We start from the raw sequence: 18,695 nt of genomic DNA, 5'->3' as shown, positions 1-18,695 counted from the left end.
ACCAGCTGTATAACATAAACAGTCCTTTCTCATACTATTGATCAACAGTCCATCAATTTTAATGATCTAAATGCATAGTCTGCAAATTGTCTCTTGTGACAGTCTGTGAAATCAGTCAGTAGTCCATGGTCAAACATGTCAACTCTGTAGCCTCATGTTTGCTGAAGCCCATACATGTAAGGTGGCTGAAAGTAACATTGCTGTAGTGATGGCAGCCATGGAACCAGTCCTGGTGCAGAGTAGACAGGGAACAACGGTGGCTGGATACTGTAGCAGGAAGGGATACCAAGCTGATCATAGGTGATACGTCTTGGAGGCTGTCTCTCTCTTTGTGGCAGCTGGTAGGCTGGTTCCTCAGGTTCAGCAGCATCAGTTAATGAAGGAAAGGCACTTGGTGGACGATCATCAGGCAAATTTTCAGCAGGCAAGTTCATCTCCTCAGCAGGCAGGTCTTGAACTGTTGTTGTCTCCTCCAGCTGCTTTTCAACAAGAGACTGTGCTGGTAGCGTATCAGGGACTGGCACCGCAACTGTCTGTTTCACTGGTGGGGGCCTGTGTTCCCACTCTCTCGCTGGTTCAGCATTCCTCTCCTCAGGTACTGTAGGAGATGTGGGAACCTGTAGCGGCTCATGATGAAGGTCATATTCATCCCCGCTGTCTTCATCAGAATCTAGAGGATGTGATGAAGGCTGATGTCTCCTTTTTTTCTGACTTTTGTCATCTTTGGTCATCTCTGGTTGTGTCTCAAAAGGTAAGTGGTCACAGGACATGAGCAGGTTTCTGTGCAGGACCCTGGAGCGCCCCCTACCCTTTTCTGGTCTCAATTCATAAATTGGCAGGTCTGAACCCATTTGTCTCACTACTGTGTGAATTGTATCTTCCCAATAGTTACGGAGTTTGCCTGGTCCTCCTCTTGGTGTCAGGTTTTTAATCAGAACTCGCTCGCCAGGCTGTAGCACTGAACTCCTAACTTAGTGTCATAGTACTTCTTACTTCTTTCAGCAGCTTTCTGAGCATTTTCATTTGCAATGGCGTATGCTTCTTCCATCCCTCGTTTCCAGTTCTCCACGTAGTCTCGATGGTTACTGGAACCTGCCTCTGTGCACAATCCAAAGAGCATATCAACTGGAAGCCTGGGTGATCTCCCAAACAGAAGATAAAATGGTGAATAGCCAGTCACTTCGCAACGGGTGCAGTTATAGGCATAAACCAGTTTGTTCAGAGACTCCTTCCAATTTGACTTTTGTGTCTCAGTTAGTGTCTTTAACATTTGCAACAATGTTCTGTTCATGCGTTCCACTTGACCATTCCCCATCGGGTGGTAGGGTGTTGTTCTGGACCCCGCCATGCCACTGAGTTTCTTTAACTGATGGAACAACTGATTTTCAAATTCTCCCCCTTGGTCATGGTGGATGCGGGACGGGAACCCAAACTTCAGGGCAAAGTCATTGAAGATGAGATTTTCAGCAGTTTTACCTGACTTTGATGTGGTGGCGTAGGCTTGAGTGAAACGTGTAAAATGATCAACAATCACGAGGATGTACTCATATCCCCCTTTGCATCTGTCGAGATGAAGGAAGTCTATACATACCAGTTCAAATGGCTGTGTTGTCACAATGTTTGTCAGAGGAGCTCTTATTTCATGGGCTGGCTTTTTCTGCTTGACACACAAGTTTTAGTCACATGGTGCTCGATGTCAGATTGCATATATGGCCAGAAGAAGCGGTCACGTACCAGTGATACAGTGCGGTCAGTACCTTGGTGTCCCATGTTATTGTGCAACTCTTCCATCACTTTACCTTTGTACTGCTCTGGTAGAACTAACTGCTTGCGGGCTGTAGTGATTCTGTACAGAATGCCATCACTGTCTCTTGTCAATTTGTCCCATTCTCTGAATAGGCCTTTTGTCTTTGGACTGAATTCCTTTTGCTCTTTAAATGGTGATTTGAAACCGTACAGTTTGAAATTGAGCACAGGGCGGATGACCGGATCAGATTCTTGTGCTTCTCTTATCCCATCTTTTGGGATCGAGCTGGTTGTTGCAGTGGTTGTTTCACCTTCAGCTGATACTGACATAGCTGCAGCTGAAAGTGACCAAGGTACAACAACCTCTTTCTGTACCTCAACCGCTCGGCAATGGTGTCTGGTGGAAGCTCCTCAGAACATTCTCTCATCAGTGACTCTACATCCAGTGGCATCCTTGACAACGCATCTGCATCACCGTTCTCTCTGCCTGGCCTGTACTTTATTGTAAAGTGGAAATCAGCCAATTCTGAAACCCACCTGGAAGTGGTTGCGTTCAGTTTCGCAGTAGACAGAATGTAGCTGAGCGGGTTGTTATCACTGTATACAGAGAAGGACGGAGCATAGTACAAATAATCATGGAACTTATCAGTGATTGCCCATTTTAGAGCTAGAAATTCTAGCTTGCCCGAGTGGTAGTGATACTTCTTCTCAGCTGCTGTTAAGGTTCGAGAGCCATAAGCAATGACCCTAAGCTTCCCATCTTGCTTTTGATAGAGAACTGCTCCCAAGCCTTGGTGTGACGCATCAGTGTGTACAACAAATGGCTGAGTGAAATCAGGGAAAACTAAGACTGGTGGGTGAAGCAAACACTCAATCAGCTGTTCAAGTGCCTGTTGATGCTGGTCAGTCCACAGGATTGGCTTGTTTGAGGGCACCACATGACTTAGTTTCTTTGTTTTTGTTTTCCGTGGGTGGTCAGGTAATTTCTCTGAATCTGCTTTCAGGAGGTCATACAGGCAGCTGGCCCTCCTAGAAAAGTCTTTGATGTACTGTCTGTAGTAAGTGAGTAAACCAAGCATTTGTCTGAGCTGGCCCACAGTCCCTGGTCTGATTTCTTTCAATGCTCTTACTGCTTCAAAATCGGCTGGGTCAACTCGGCTGCCCTCTGCAGACACTACTCTGCCCAAATAACGGACCTGGGGTTTAAAGAGATCACACTTACTTGGTTTGAGTTTAATGCCATACTCCCTGAGACGCCTCAAAACTTTTCGCACATCATTCACATGGCTGTCGAAAGTTTTACTGAAAACAAGCGTGTCGTCCAGATAAGGAATGCAGATGTCATCCCGGAGCCCTTCCAAACACTCCTCCATACACCGCTGAAAAGCTGCAGGAGCGTTCATGAGGCCGAATGGCATCCGTATCCACTCATAGAGTCCCCACGGGGTCACAAATGCTGTCAGTGGTCTGCTTTCTTCAGAGATGAACCCCTGGTGATACGCTTTTCCCTGATCTAAGAGGGAGAACCAGGAATTACCACCTAAACTGTCCATGATGTCTTGGACCCGAGGGATGGGCTGGCGGTCGGGATGTGTCTTTCTGTTCAGGTCTCTGTAATCTATACACAACCGGAGGGTCCCATCCTTCTTACGAACGCACACGACAGGTGAAGAATATGAAGAGTTTGACTTCCTAACCCAGCCTTGGGCTATGAGGTCATAAAGGTGACCCTTCATCTCCTGATACAGTGGCCTGGGCACTGACATGTATGTGCGCTTGACTGGTTCAGAGTCCTTTAGAGAAATAGTCATTTTCAATCGTTCAATGCAGCCAATGTCATTGTCTGATCTGGAGAAGGAGTGACACTCTTCTCTAAGCATTTGCCTAACAACCTCTCTCTGCTCTTCGGTTAGGTGAGTTAAACCTACTGGTGGATCCCACTGTTCAGTAGCAGTACATGGGGTTCGAACGCTGGTGTGATTCACTGTGGCTGGGGTGACAGTTTTTTCAAAGACTTGGGCAGGTAACACAGTCATAATGGTTTGTACTGTACCGATTATTGTGCGTCCTAGCAGAGCAATGTCGTGGTCAGTAGGGTTAGAGACATCAAGCCTGATAACTGGAAAACCCCCTTTCCTGACTCTGACTAGTGTGTCAAAGAACTCAAGGTCGTCTGGCCACTGCGGGTTCAGGTCTGGCTGGAAAAGCATTGTCATGTCCTCTTTGTAAGGCTGGGAAGCTACACGGCACTCAATCTGAATGCTATTGTGTTTTGGTACAGCAACCTTCTCTTTCTTGGTTTTCACTGCGTATTCATCTGTCTGTTCTGCGCTAACAGCCTGTATAAAAGCTCTCACCTTGTTTCTTTTGAGGCTTGGGAAAGCTGTTTTTACTGTACTGTATTGTTTAGTCTTTTCGGTCATTGTCAGGATGTGCTCGATAACATTGAAACCTATGATGGGATGAGATAGGTGACAGCCTTTCATTACCAGCACTGGTATGATCAGTTCCTTTGTTTCGTCAGTTTCAGAGGCTAGCCGAAAAGTTGTTTCAATCCATCCCAGGTACGGCATTTCAGTCCCATTTGCTGCAGTCAACCTTAGATCAGCAGGTGAGTCCAGGATTTCTGAAACATCTCTCAGCCTTGCGTTTGGGAGAGATTCCTCTTTCCATCGTTCATCAATGACCGATACCTGAGAGCCTGTGTCCCATAGAGCTTGGAGGTGGTGGCGATTCAGGTGACACTCAATAAGGCACTGTCTGCCGACTAGCGAGGTGACCTTACGGGGGTGGCGACCTTGAGCTAGGGATGGCAAGGAGTGGGTATTTTCCTCTGTGCAGGAAAACCTTTCACTGGTAGAGTTAATTATCAGGTGAGTGCATTTTTCCTTATGTTTAATCCAATGTTGATTTTGACATACTTTGGAACAGTACAGTGTCTCTTTACATGATGAACATTGTTTCAGGTTCTCAAATGAATCTTCTCTGGCACAATTTGCACATTTCTGGGACTTTTTGGTAGCTACGGTTAACACTCGTCCCTCAGCGGTAACCTTACCCGTTTAAATGGGCCTCCCTTGATGGTCTGACTCCCCGGATTTTACATCCAGCTTGAAAATGTTCTCCACTCCCACATCGGAAGCAGTGTGTGCAGCGTGCATCTGTTCTGGCCTGCTGGCAGACAAAACACCTCCTTGGAGCTTGAGCAGAGCGGTTGGCATACCGGTTAGGTGCATATTGATGCTGCACAGGGTCAGGTGCTTGGGACTGACTGTAGTTGCTGTAATACTGCTGCTGGGAAACAGGTGGTTGGGGGCCCCAATCTGGCCTCCTAACTGGAGGTGGGGCATAGGCACAAGGCGGTGACTGAAACATAGGCTGCTGTAATGTCTCCTTAATCTGAGCAATCTCTGCACTGAGACCTTTTAGAGAAGCTACACCTGTCTTAAGTTCAGCTAACTCTGTTAACAGTTCTACTGGTATCTTGACTTTGGCTTCCTTCACAGGACACTTTGTGGATGGCGTATCTTCTAACTGGACTACACTTACAGTTGTAGCAGGCTGTGGGGCATGAAACCGCTTTTTGTTTCGTCTTTCTATCTCATTAGCACAAGCAATGTTAAGCTTCTCTAGCAAAACCTCATCTGATGTTTCGCTATCTAGCAGGAGAGGCTGCATGTCTATCCTGATACTGTCACTCTGGAGACCTGTAAGGACTGTGTGTAAACACATACGCTGGACTAGAGCAGGGTCATACTTAAGCCCTGATTCTGACTCCTGGGATGCAAACAGAACTTTTTGCCTCAAATCTAAGACACGCATCAGGAAGCTTTGAGGGGTCTCCTTGCTATGCTGTGCTTCTGAAGCTAGCTGTTTGTAAAGCTCTGTGGCACTCTTCTCTTGGAAGTGGGAACGCAGGATACATCTAAGTGTGGGAAGAGTTAGCTGGGGTTTACCTTCCAAGTAACTGCGTAGCTGTGAGCCTGGAGAAATAGCCCTGACTACTGCGTCTACTATTTCTACCTCAGGATAGCCTCTGTTAAGTCCACTCTCGATCTGATGGGCAAGGCTGGAAAAAAATCAGTTTATCTTTCTGTCCCGGTTCACCTAACTCTTTGCGCCAATATGAGCTGGGCTGTGCATTGGGTGAGAGCGGCACGCTCCCCTGAAGATTGGCATGGGGTTGGGGCTGACGCAGAGAATCACTGGCTTTGGCTGCAGTAATCTGCTCAGTTCCCACCCTTTGTTGTGGGATTACAGTTCTCAGTTCCTCTATTCTGTGATGTATTCCGGCTGTTTCAATATCATGATCAGTTTGCCATGTTTTGTTATCTATGCCACTGATCATCTCTGTCATTTTGTCTTTAAGTAGCAACAATTCCGACATGCCGCCATCTTCTAACTATGCAACTTCCTCTCTTTCAAGGAACATCATAATGTGAGTCATCAATGATATGCGGGATTTGTCTTTAACATCTCTTCTCTGTTCGCCTGATATGTCAAGGAAACCACATATCTCTAGTAACTTGTCTTTAGTCAGGGTGTGCAATTCTCCTACTACCTCTTCCTGTAGTTCTTCCAAGGCGGTTGTCATGTTGACAGAACAGGAGGAACTTTTACTGTGCAGGAGTTGACTCTGAATTAGATGGTCCTTACTGTCTCTGATGGTCGATCAATGGCCTCAGTTGACACGTACTTAACCACCAACTTCCAGCTCTCCTCGAACAGCAACACTTTCCTCACTGCAGCCTGCCTGAGTTGTTATGTGGGGATTTAGCTGGCTCGGAATTCAGCAACCAGGATGTGGAAACTGGACATCTGAGCAGCAATCTCAGCGGAGCCTCCAAAAATGTTACACCCCTGACAAAGGGGGAAAGAATCACAATTGTGATACGGAATGTTTACTTATTGAGAACTTTTTAGTGCAATCATTTTACATAAGTAACACATTTTACAGAATAACAGATCTACAGGAAATAGAGTTTTGTAGGGTACCAGGCTTATTCAAGTCACAACAGTATACACTGTACATCACTGAAACAAATACTATTTTCAATATATAATATAATAATATAAGCTTTAACTCAGTAAACCATAACTCAATTTATCAACAGGCAATAAAGTGTTTGAAAAACCATTACACAAATAACGCCGCAAAATCTCTTATTAACAAAGCACCTGTTCATTCACAATCGACATAAAATGGCACCTACGTAGCAGTACCTAGCAGTACGAAGCTAGCTGCAACCGAGCACGGTTCATATTACTCTCTGCAAACTTAACTAACTTCCTCAATATGTTACTAAAACAAACCTTAAACACTCTTGACATGTTAGCAAGTTATTACATTTAAATTACTCTTTTTAATCATCAATAACGTACCTGAAAAAGGGGGAAAGAATCACAATTGTGATACGGAATGTTTACTTATTGAGAACTTTTTAGTGCAATGAGAAAAAGACCGCGAATTCTCCGTGAACTTGAGTGGAGACCAGAGCAATCGATCTCAGGCTCATAGATTAAGAGCATTTAGTAGATCACAGATTAACACTTTTACCCACGACAACATAAAGTAATCAACATAACGTTTACACATTCCCCTCACAATTCGTACCCTTTGTATGCTTGACGGATTTTAACACAATTATATAAATGTTATCAATCTATCAACTAATACTGAATGCATGATCTTCTTAACCTTAGATGTTTTAAGATCCTCACATACTATGAATTTACTAATACTGTTTAATGTATAACAGGCTATTAGTATTTCCTTTAACCTGTCACACGTGCACACATTCAGTGCACAACAGCACACCATACAATACCAGTAAAATGATATAGAACATAATTCAGACAAAATAAAAGACATACCTGCACATGAAGAGACAACACACAATATTTTAGCCCTTGGCGCAGTCACAGCTCTCAGGCACCTGCGCAAGCACATGGACACTCACTCAAACACTGTCCCAAGTACTCACAAGTTACAATAGATACCCTAGTTAGTGAGCTCGGTGAAACTTGTTAACATAAATCTTTATATTATCCACATTGTAACAAACTTATGGTTGCATAACAGCTTATTGTGTAACATTACCACGGTTTTATATTGAACAGTTTCGGAGCCAAGGACAACATACCTTGCTTGCCCAAGGTCAGGCAAAAGAGAACAATAAGGGGATACGGAAAAACAGATAACCCGCGATGGGCCAAACCAAAATATACAAAACTTTTACAATCACGTGTATGTACAATATTGATATGAAAAAGTGTTTGTACACCAAAAAAATAACAATAGCTAGGGCCTCCCGGGTGGCGCAGTGGTCTAGGGCACTGCATCGCAGTGCTAACTGCGTCACCAGAGTCTCTGGGTTCGCCCCCAGGCTCTGTCGTAGCCGGCTGCGACCGGGAGGTCCGTGGGGCGACGCACAATTGGGCTAGCGTCGTCCGGGTTAGGGAGGGTTTGGCCGGTAGGGATTTCCTTGTCTCATCGCGCTCCAGCGACTCCTGTGGCGGGCTGGGCGCAGTGCCGCTAGCCAAGGGGGCCAGGTGCACGGTGTTTCCTCCGACACATTGGTGCGGCTGGCTTCCAGGTTGGAGGCGCGCTGTGTTAAAGAAGCAGTGCGGCTTGGTTGGGTTGTGCCTCGGAGGACGCATGGCTTTCGACCTTCGTCTCTCCCGAGCCCGTACGGGAGTTGTAGCGATGAGACAAGATAGTAATTACTAGCGATTGGATACCACGAAAATTGGGGAGAAAAGGGGATAAAATTTATAAAAAATAAATAAAAATAACATTAGCTATGCAGCTGTAAGGACATTTTTAAAAACACACTGAATTATTATTATTATTATCAAATTGTTGACATCCCCTCTTGACCTGGCCTATTTGAATTGGTCCTTGTGTGCAACTTGTTGCATAATCTAGGGGAACAACATCACATTGCTACACACACCTGAGTGGCAGAAGTAAACTCAGCAAAAAAAGAAACGTCCATTTTTCAGGACCCTGTCTTTCAAAGATAATTCGTAAAAAAATCTAAATAACTTCACAGATCTTCATTGTAAAGGGTTTAAACACTGTTTTCCATGCTTGTTCAATGAATCACAAACAATTAATGAACATGCACCTGTGGAACGGTCGTTAAGACAGCTTACAGACGGTAGGCAATTAAGGTCACAATTATGAAAACTTAAGACACTAAGAGGCCTTTCTACTGACTCTGAAAAATACCAAAAGAAAGATGCCCAGGGTCCCTGCTCATCTGCGTGAATGTGCCTTAGGCATGCAGCAAGAAGGCATGATGACTGCAGATGTGGCCACGGCAATTAATTGCAATGTCCGTACTGTGAGACGCCTAAGACAGCGCAACAGGGAGACAGGACGGACAGCTGATCATCCTCGCAGTGGCAGACCACGTGTAGCAACACCTGCACAGGATCGGTACATCCGAACATCACACCTGCGGGACAGGTACAGGATGGCAACAACAACTGCCCGAGTTACACCAGGAACACACAACCCCTCCATCAGTGCTCAGACTGTTCACAATAGGCTGAGAGAGGCTGGACTGAGGGCTTATAGGCCTGTTGTAAGGCAAGTCCTCACCAGACATCACCGGCAACAACGTCGCCTATGGGCACAAACCCACCGTCGCTGGACCAGACAGGACTGGCAAAAAGTGCTCTTTACTGACGAGTCGCGGTTTTGTCTCACCAGGGGTGATGGCCGGATTCGTGTTTATCGTCGAAGGAATGAGCGTTACACCGAGGCCTGTACTCTGGAGCGGGATCGATTTGGAGGTGGAGGGTCCGTCATGGTCTGGGGCGGTGTGTCACAGCATCATCGGACTGAGCTTGTTGTCATTGCAGGCAATCTCAACACTGTGCGTTACAGGGAAGACATCCTCCTCCTGTGGTACCCTTCCTGCAGGCTCATCCTGACATGACCATCCAGCTTGACAATGCAACCACCCATACTGCTTGTTCTGTGCGTGATTTCCAGCGAAGATCCCGGATCTCAATCCCATTGAGCACGTCTGGGGCCTGTTGGATCGGAGGGTGAGGGCTAGGGCCATTCCCCCCAGAAATGTCCAGGAACTTGCAGGTGCCTTGGTGGAAGAGTGGGGTAACATCTCACAGCAAGAACTGTCAAATCTGGTGCATTCCATGAGGAGGAGATGCACTGCAGTACTTAATGCATTCGGTGGCCACACCAGATACTTACTGTTACTTTTGATTTTGACCACTCTTTGTACAGGGACACATTATTCCATTTATGTTAGTCACATGTCTGTGGAACTTGTTCAGTTTATGTCTCAGTTGTTGAATCTTGTTATGTTCATACAAATATTTACACGTTAAGTTTGCTGAAAATAAATGCAATTGACAGTGAGAGGACGTTTCTGTTTTTGCTGAGTTTACAACTCATTTGAAGAAACAAAAATAACACATTTATTTTCCCACTGCAAACACTTCCTGGAATCTAAAGTGATGGCAATGTGCTTTTAAAGGACAAGATTCTCCTTGGATAGAGTTCAGACTAGATGTAGAACATTACTCACCTTTTCCTTTTCCTGCTGTACACGTCAGAAAACATGGCCAAAAAAATAAAACATGTGTATCAGTAGTAATTGTCCTTCACATTGCCCAAATCACAGTTGGCTATAGCTTCAGGAATTGCACTGAGGACCCAACCTCAAACCACACAAAATGTATTTGCATACATCACCAGGCAAATAGGTGACCTGCCACCCTATGCCGCCACAATTGTAATATCCATAAGCCTGATAAAGCCTTTGTTCACCTTCCTAACCTCAGGACACTTCAGACTGACAATAACCAGCTGGAGACCATAGACAACCAGGCATTCCAAAATCTGAGCCAACTGAAGAGCCTAAACATGTCACTAAATAATAACTCACTGATTATTCTCCCTCCACTTATTTTCTCCCCGCACTACAATCATATTACGGCAGAACTACCTGAACAACTTCTCTGTGGTGGCAGAATATGTGACTCACTTACAGAAGCTGACCAAACTAGACCTGTGCAATAACTATCTAACATCTCTCCATCATTCTAACCATACAGACCTACCAGAGTCCCTCACCACCCTCTATCTCTGTAAAAACAAACTGTTCATTTTATTATGTGAATGGGGCTTCCTCAGCCATATAATATCAAATCAAATCAAATGTATTTATATAGCCCTTCTTACATCAGCTGATATCTCAAAGTGCTGTACAGAAACCCAGCCTAAAACCCCAAACAATGCAGGTGTAGAAGCACGGATCTCTCCTACAATGACCAGCTCCCTTCAAGGGAGCTTGCGGAAGCTAAACTACATGTGTTTGCGTTCAACCAATGTCACAGTGCCAGAACTTTTGAATGTCAGAAATGTTAGAGCTGGAAACATAGACTTCTCTGGTATGAGGTTGAAGACTGACAATCTGCTCATGGAGTTATGCAGCTTTTTGAGTACAAAGGTCACATTTTTAAAAAGCTGCGTCTGGAAACCAATGGGATATCGTCATTGCGGAAGAACACACTTTCCAACTGTCCACCAATCCGAGGTTTATTGGACCTTTTCTTCAACAAGTTGAGGAAGGTAAGATACCTCCAGGATCAAATCAATAACTTCACAGCAGAGAAAAAGCACCTCACCTCCCTAATGTCCTGCAACAGACAGAACCTCTTTTTCCCAAATCAAACAGATCTGAGCTACCGTTACAATCGCATACTCAATGTAAAATCTTTTGCTTTCCACCACACACCAAATGCGAAGACCCTACAACTCGCAGCAGACACTTTTGACAATCTGACCGACTTGACAATCCTCTCCTTGGACAAGTCCTGTGCTGGGGTGATGCAGCTGCAGCCGGGCGTCTTCAAAAACCTGCGGAAGTTGAGCAAGCTCAGTGCAAGGAACATTGGCATTCAGTCCTTCTCAAAGGAGGTTTTTGGGAGTCTGACAGAGCTGCAGATCTTGCTTCTCAACCAAAACGTAATGCAATCCTTAGATGTGAATGTGCTGGAGGCTCTCCCTAAACTGCGCTACCTTGACCTGCGCAACATTCCTCTTAGTTGCACCTGCCTCAACAGTGACCTGCAGAACTGGACTTTGACTAACCAGAGAGTCCAGTTAGTCTTACTATACAGTTTACAGTGCCAAGATAAAAAAAACTCCAAAAAAGCTTCTACAACTTTGACACCAATGTTTGGTACCTGGACCTGGGAGAGTACCTTTTTGCCACCACAACCACTGTGTTTTTACTGCTGACTATAATCCCACTTCTCTACACCAAGCTGTATTGGAAACTGAAGTATAGCTATTATGTGTTCTGCTCCTGGTTCAGCCAACACTGGCACAGGCTGAGGGAGAAAGAGGAGCACTGCAAATACGATGCTTTCATCTCCTATAACTCGGCGGACGAGCCCTGGGTACTTGACCAGCTACTTCCCAACTTGCAGGGCAAAGGACCCTCTTTCAGGCTGTGCCTGCACCACCGTGACTTTGAGCTGGGCCACAACATCGTGGACAACATAGTCTCCGCCGTGTACAGCAGTCGCAAGACCATCTGCGTGGTTAGTAGGCACTTCCTGTGTTGCGAGTGGTGCTCCCTGGAGATCCAGCTGGCCAGCTACAGGCTCTTCCATGAGCTCCGGGATGTTCTCCTGCTCATCTTCCTGGAACCCATCCCTGAAAGGCAGCTGTCGGCTTACCGCCGTATGAGAAAGGTCATGTTGAAGAAGACCTACCTGCAGTGGCCGGGGTCAGACTGCACGGACCCGGGTCAAGGCTCAGGAACTGTTTTGGAACCATCTGAGGAGGGCGCTGAGGAGTGGGAGCAGCAGGTTTGAAGAGGAGGATGAGGGGAGGGAGGAATACTTCAATCAGCCACCGACGGATGATGATAACTATTACTTAATGCCTTAAGGAAAGGGTTATAGGACACATTTTGCCCTAGCAGCAGTCTGATTGCTGGATATGAAACAAAGGGCAATGTAGTAAAAGTACAGAAATTATGCACACACACAGACACATACAAAGACAGAGAGAGGAACTGAATCCCTTGTAAATGTGCCCTCCGTGCCATGATTTCTACTTGCTTGAAATCCAGCATCGTCTATGCTTTGATTGAGTGCTATAATAAGCTTCATTCATTTGGGGGGGGGGGGGGGGCTTTTGTAACTTGCTCATGAAAAAAAAAACGAATTTAATCTTGTTCTGTACTAAATAATATTGTTTGTACATTTAAAAGATGCAAAGTAAAATGGAAATAAGATGATCAGACGTACCCTGACAAATCATGTAGCAAAGTTAATTTTAATATTCTTTAAGTATACATCTTGTTTTTAAATATCACTGTCTCAAATCAGCAATACACCGACAGATGAAACCTATTACTTAATGATAGGGTTAGAAGACACGCTTTACCTGTTTCCAGGATATTAAACAAAGTTCAATGTAGTAAAAGAACACATAGAAACAGAGAGAGGAACTGAATCTCTTATAAAAGTGCCCTCCGTGCGATGACACTGTCCGGTACCCTCTGTATATAGCCTTGCTATTGTTATTTTACTGCTGCTCTTTAATTATTTGTTACTTTTATTTGCAATGTTTTACTTATCACTTATTTTTTTCTTAAAACTGCATTGTTGGGTAAGGGCTTGTAAATAAACATTTCACTGTAAGGTTAGAGGACACGCTTTGCCCTGGCAGCAGCCTGTTTCCAGGATATTAAACAAAGTTCAATGTAGTAAAAGTACTGAAATTATGCCACCTGTTGTATTCGGCGCATGTGACAAATAACATTTTATTTGATGTTCTACTTTCTTGAAATCCAGCATTGTTTATGCTTTGATTGACTGCCTATAAGCTAAAGCCATCATTTGTTTGCTTTCGTAATTTGCTCTCATGGAAAAAACGAATTTAATCCTGTTGTGATCAGTACTTAATAATATTGTAATGCTGTATGTACATTTAAAAGATGCAAAATGGAAATGGTAAATAAGATGATCAGATGTACCTTGACAAATCATGTTGCAAAGTGAATTTAAATATTCTATAAGTATACTTCTTGTTGTAAAATATCACTGTCTCAATCAGTAGTACACAAACTAAAACAAGTAAATTAATGATCTATTAGATTTTAATATAAGATACAGTGAGTGACTATGTACAGTATTTTACTCACAGGTTCATTTTATTCAGTCCATCTTACAGGGGGAGAATTGTATACTCCTCGTGTCCTCGCTCCTTCTCAAAACCAATTGGAGAAAAAGGTCAGAGGGAAGGGACCTCTGGCTTTCTCATCCAATGGGTTTTGAGAAGGAGACAAGGCGAGGAATATGCAATTGGGATCTACCCATGGACAGCAGACAATCCTCTGCATAATGCATTCATGCTGATTCATGTCTTTGATAATCTGTGCTAAAGCATTCTACTTGTCAAAAATAATAAAGTATACTTTAAGTAGGCCCACTGGCCACAAAAAAAACATGGATATTTTGTACTGCCATAGTTGACTTGTCCACTGTAGCTGTCTGTAAACAACATACTGCATAAGTTCTGTAATGCATTTTCTCTTACAGTGGTTCTGTATGTTTTTGCATGCACATGTTTCAATTAGAAGTATTCATGCAATAAAAAATACATTCTGCTGCTGTTACCTTTCTACAGCAAATTGTGTTTTTACTGTCCAGGCTGTAAGTAGTTTTAGAGTACGTGAAATGTATGAAAGAACATATTTTAAAAATAGTAATGTTTTCTCACACATTTAACTTATATCTGTAAATATACAAACAACATTTCCTGGATGGCACTTTGTCTTTTTGCCCCTCATATGATGATATTCAATAACAATAAATAAAATAAAGTCAGTTGTAATTGTAAACAATTAGACCTGGTGGTATGCATTTGGAAAATACTCAACAACATAGCATTGTGCTTATGCATGTCTACTACACAGAGGATCAGTACAGTCTCATCCGGGGGAAAGACCAGCATTCAGGGCTGGGGAAAGCAGGTAGGGACACAGGGGGCAGAGGAGGGGACAGGCCACTCTCCAGCATGTGGGAGGGGGGATAGTAGGCCATGTCAGGAAGGTGGGACCTGGAGATTACAGGGCTGGTTGGGGGGCGGCGGTTGAAGCGATAGAAAGGGTGGAGCTGATGACTTTCTAGTGGATAGTGGGTAGGAGCAGAAAAGGATGAGGAAGAACCACCAAAATGGCTTCTTTCAATGTCGTATGGATCTTGCTGCTGTGGCAAGTGTCTGTCTCTGTGTCCCTCTGGTGGCCCTGTGGGATACTGCTGGAAACACTGCATACTCCTCTCATGATAGAAAGGCCCACTGCTCCTCTCTCTCACTGTTTCTGTCTGGTTTAGAAAACTCAAATCTGGGTCATACCTCCAGTTCTCAAAGTGATCCACCCTGGTTGACTCTCTCATGCTTCCCCTGTCGAATACGTCATCCCAGGGCTGAGGCAGACCGGATTGAGCTGCCCAAGGTGAGGCAGGAGGGGGGTCAAAGACGTGGTGGCGAGAGGGGGAACCAGAGGGCTGGAGGTCCATGAGGAAGTGCGAGGAGGAAGCGGGCCTAAGTAGTTCTCCGATCAGTTCCCCAACCTGCTCCACACTGGGGTTGGGGTTCCATGCAGCAGCCTAAAGAGAAGCAAGTGTGGAAGCAATTGGTTTGTTATCATAGAGTATATCTAAGTATTGCAAAGAAGACTGTCATTTAGAACATTCTGTGACAATTTCACTAACAAAATGTACTGTAGCATTATAGTAGCACGTTCAATTGCAAATTTGTTTAGGAAATCCTATCACAAGAAACCTACAATTACCAATTATATATTAGATGTAAATTCACAATTTTATTTACTATTACGCTATATGGCTGATGATGACTGATAGTTCAATGTCTTATGCTCGTACCGTGTCCAGGCTGTTCTGCGACCCAATGAGGGGCTGAGGAGGGGTCATTCTGTTGGGGCATAGCTGCTTCCTCCTCCTCCTCTTGTTGGGGGCTGACCTCTGGGAGTCCAGGCACGGATGTTCCACCATGCTGTCTCCAAAACCACTATCCAATGGAGCTGTGATAGGAAGACATAGTTGAAAAATCATTCAACTTAACTACACCACTGAAGATATTTTTAAAGTCCCCACTGTGGTGTACAATACTATCGATATCCAAATGCAGTTAGGCTACAATAAAACATTTGACAAATAATACAGATAGGCCAACATTTCAATCAATATGATCTGATTAGTTACAGTATGATTATATGATCAAGAGTACAGAGGATTCCATTTCTTATTGCGGTCCTCAACCCAACACTCACAACCACAAGCACATTATATACCGTACCTGCAGGCCAGCCTCCATATGCATCTACGCCGGCCAGGATTGTGCTCTGCCCCAGGCCGGCCCTGGTTGTGGTGGGTCCTGTACCGAAGCTGAGACGTCGCTGCACGTTGAGTAGGTTCTCCTGCAACTGGAGCCCGTGCCTCTCCCGTAGGGCCTGCAGCAGCACCTCCCTACTTTCCGCCACCAGGTTTCTCCTGCGGAGCAGTGGTAGCTGCAGAGACCTGCACAGACGCGCAGCTACCACACTGACAGGGTTGGTGACAGTTTGCTGCATCTGATTGTCTGAGCTCTCACTGCTTCCACCTCTTGCTGGGAAGGAAGACACTGTGATGTTTGGACTGGGCCTGAATGGCTGTGTGTGTGGGAGAATAGGTCCATGGTTTTGGGGGGTCTGCTCCATGGTAAGGACAACAGGCTTAACCTCAGCCCTTGTGTCAGGTGGTCTCTCATTTTCATTCTTTCCACTGGGTGACAACAGTGTTTCACAGACTACAGGCCTGGGCCCCTTGCTCTTGTTTCGTCCCACACGTGAGGGACTCTCTGTGGATGATAGGGTAACTATGCCGCCCTCTGATGATGTCAGACCGCTGTGATGTGTCTGTCCTGGTGTGATACCAGACTCCTGGCTTTTAGAGTGACTGGCTACATTCTTCTCCAGACAAACCTGAATAGATGTGAATTTTCTTCTGAAATCCTCTTGTGTATCCCCATGAGAACACTTAAAAAGTCTGCTTTCTGAATTAGACCTATACTCATCACGCTTGTTGGCCTTAGTACTACTCTTTGCTACTACTCTTTCTACTCTCCCTTTATCTGGATCCTCCTCAACATGGTCAGGAACAGCAACTTCACCCACATCTGAATCAGGCCCAGGAGAGGAGAAAGGAAGGGAAGATGAGGGTGGAAGGGGAGGACGAGTAGCAGTAGATTTGCCTCGCCCCCCGCGCTGCCCAAGCTTCTCCAACTTCCTCTGTTCACTCAGCAGGCGCTCGATGTCGATGGACTTCACCTCATGGTTGAACAGGCCATGGTGGCCGATGAGACGGTTGTTTGTGATGATGCTGGGCTCTTGCCCAGCGGGGAAGACGCGGGCTAATGGGGCATCTCTCCGTGGAGGAGGGCGAGAGCTGCTTTGGCAGCAACCATGACAGTGGTCCTTCTCTTTGCTGCTTTGGTGCTGGTGGGATCTGCTATTAGATCCTCCTCTGCTTACCTGGCTCCTCTGCTTGCGTGTTTTCAGTCGTTTAGTCTTGTTCGTCTGGTTGTTTTGTGCTTCTGTGTTCTTGGTATGGCTTGAAGAGCAGCAGTGTGGAGTGGATCTGTGGGTTGGGCTACAGGTTTTATCTGTAGACTTGAAGTGCTTGCTAAAAACATGCAGGACATTCTGCTTCTCTGTTAAGGCTCTGCCATGTAGATGGCTCATCATGAGGTGGAATGCTAGGTGCACAGAAAAGACTGAATAATACATTTTAAAAATCTAGATGGCTGTTGGGTCACATGCAGAAGTATTATTTGAAACAGAACACTTTTGATCATTAGCACAAATTAATGAAACATGGAACAATAGCTAACGTTGTCAGAAAAATAACTCCATCTAGTAAACCTAGTAGCTAGATATGGCCAACATTATCAAGCTAGCAAGAAGCAAGACAAAACAGTTCACAATAACAAAAAGTATTCAATCAGCACACATGAACAAAATAATGTTGTTCATTAGCTAGCGAGTTTACGTTAGCTAACGTTAGTAAACAGCAGTCACTCACCAGCAATTTTTTTCTGGGTAAATTAGGCACACGTGCAGGAAATCAAGGCGAAATTTAAAAAATACAAGAAAGATACCCTGATACAGTGTTGCATGTACCAGTGATATTATGTAACGTAAACTAGCAAGATACAGAAAACGTGTAATCTACAATTTCGCAAACTATCCAAAAATGGAAGTTGAGGTAAACACATTATAGTTTTGAAAATGTTTGGTTGCCCAGCAACGTTCCGTACTAGCCGCCAATATCACATTGAAAAGGTGACGTGCTAATCAATGTAGCTGCGCGTGTTTGTGTAGGGTATATTGAACAATATCACCAAACTGAGTAAACAGCACATTTAATTTGCATAATTTCCTCATGTGGCACATGCAGTTTTAGCTGGCTGGTGCGAACTAACTGTAATTTACAGAGTAACGTAATAGATAACTAAACTTTCCTAAACAATCTTTCCATTTACGTCACGTTCAATGAAACAACCATAGACGTTTGTGAAATTTGCGAGACGTAAAACGAACATGATTTGATTAATGACATGATGCGAGGAGAGTTCGGCGATAATCGCAGTCTTTTGTAAAGTTATATGTTTGAATGAAGAAGTTGAGAAGCTCTCATGGTCTGTTAGTTAGTTGGTCCCGTGTATCTCAGTTGGTAGCGCATGGCGCTTACAACGCCATGGTTGTTGGTTCGATTCCCGGGGGGGAATAATTATGAAAATGTAAGCACTCTATTGCTCTGGATAATAGCGTCTGCTAAATGACTAAAATGTCAAATTTGCGCGACGGTGGCGCGCCTTTCCCTAGTGAACA

At 44.6% G+C, this 18,695-nt stretch overlaps 1 protein-coding gene and 1 pseudogene across 1 annotated transcript; one reads left to right on the top strand and one right to left on the bottom strand.

Annotated features, from left to right (window-relative positions):
- The first annotated feature begins 1,693 nt into the window (after positions 1-1,693).
- LOC129837119 (toll-like receptor 13) lies at positions 1,694-12,685 on the top strand (annotated as a pseudogene).
- A 1,248-nt stretch (positions 12,686-13,933) lies between these two features.
- On the bottom strand, positions 13,934-18,642 carry si:dkey-250k15.4 (uncharacterized). Its single transcript, XM_055903633.1, has 3 exons — positions 16,124-18,642; positions 15,691-15,848; positions 13,934-15,414 (listed from the first exon to the last, which is right to left on the bottom strand). Exons 1-3 carry the CDS (start codon positions 17,589-17,591, stop codon positions 14,725-14,727), a joined length of 2,316 nt encoding a protein of 771 aa, XP_055759608.1. The 5' UTR covers positions 17,592-18,642; the 3' UTR covers positions 13,934-14,724.
- Positions 18,643-18,695: the final 53 nt, after the last annotated feature.

This window comes from Salvelinus fontinalis, chromosome 38, assembly GCF_029448725.1.
Source record: "Salvelinus fontinalis isolate EN_2023a chromosome 38, ASM2944872v1, whole genome shotgun sequence".
In the NCBI taxonomy this organism is placed as follows: domain Eukaryota; kingdom Metazoa; phylum Chordata; class Actinopteri; order Salmoniformes; family Salmonidae; genus Salvelinus; species Salvelinus fontinalis.
This window is presented reverse-complemented; position numbering and strand designations above follow the sequence as displayed.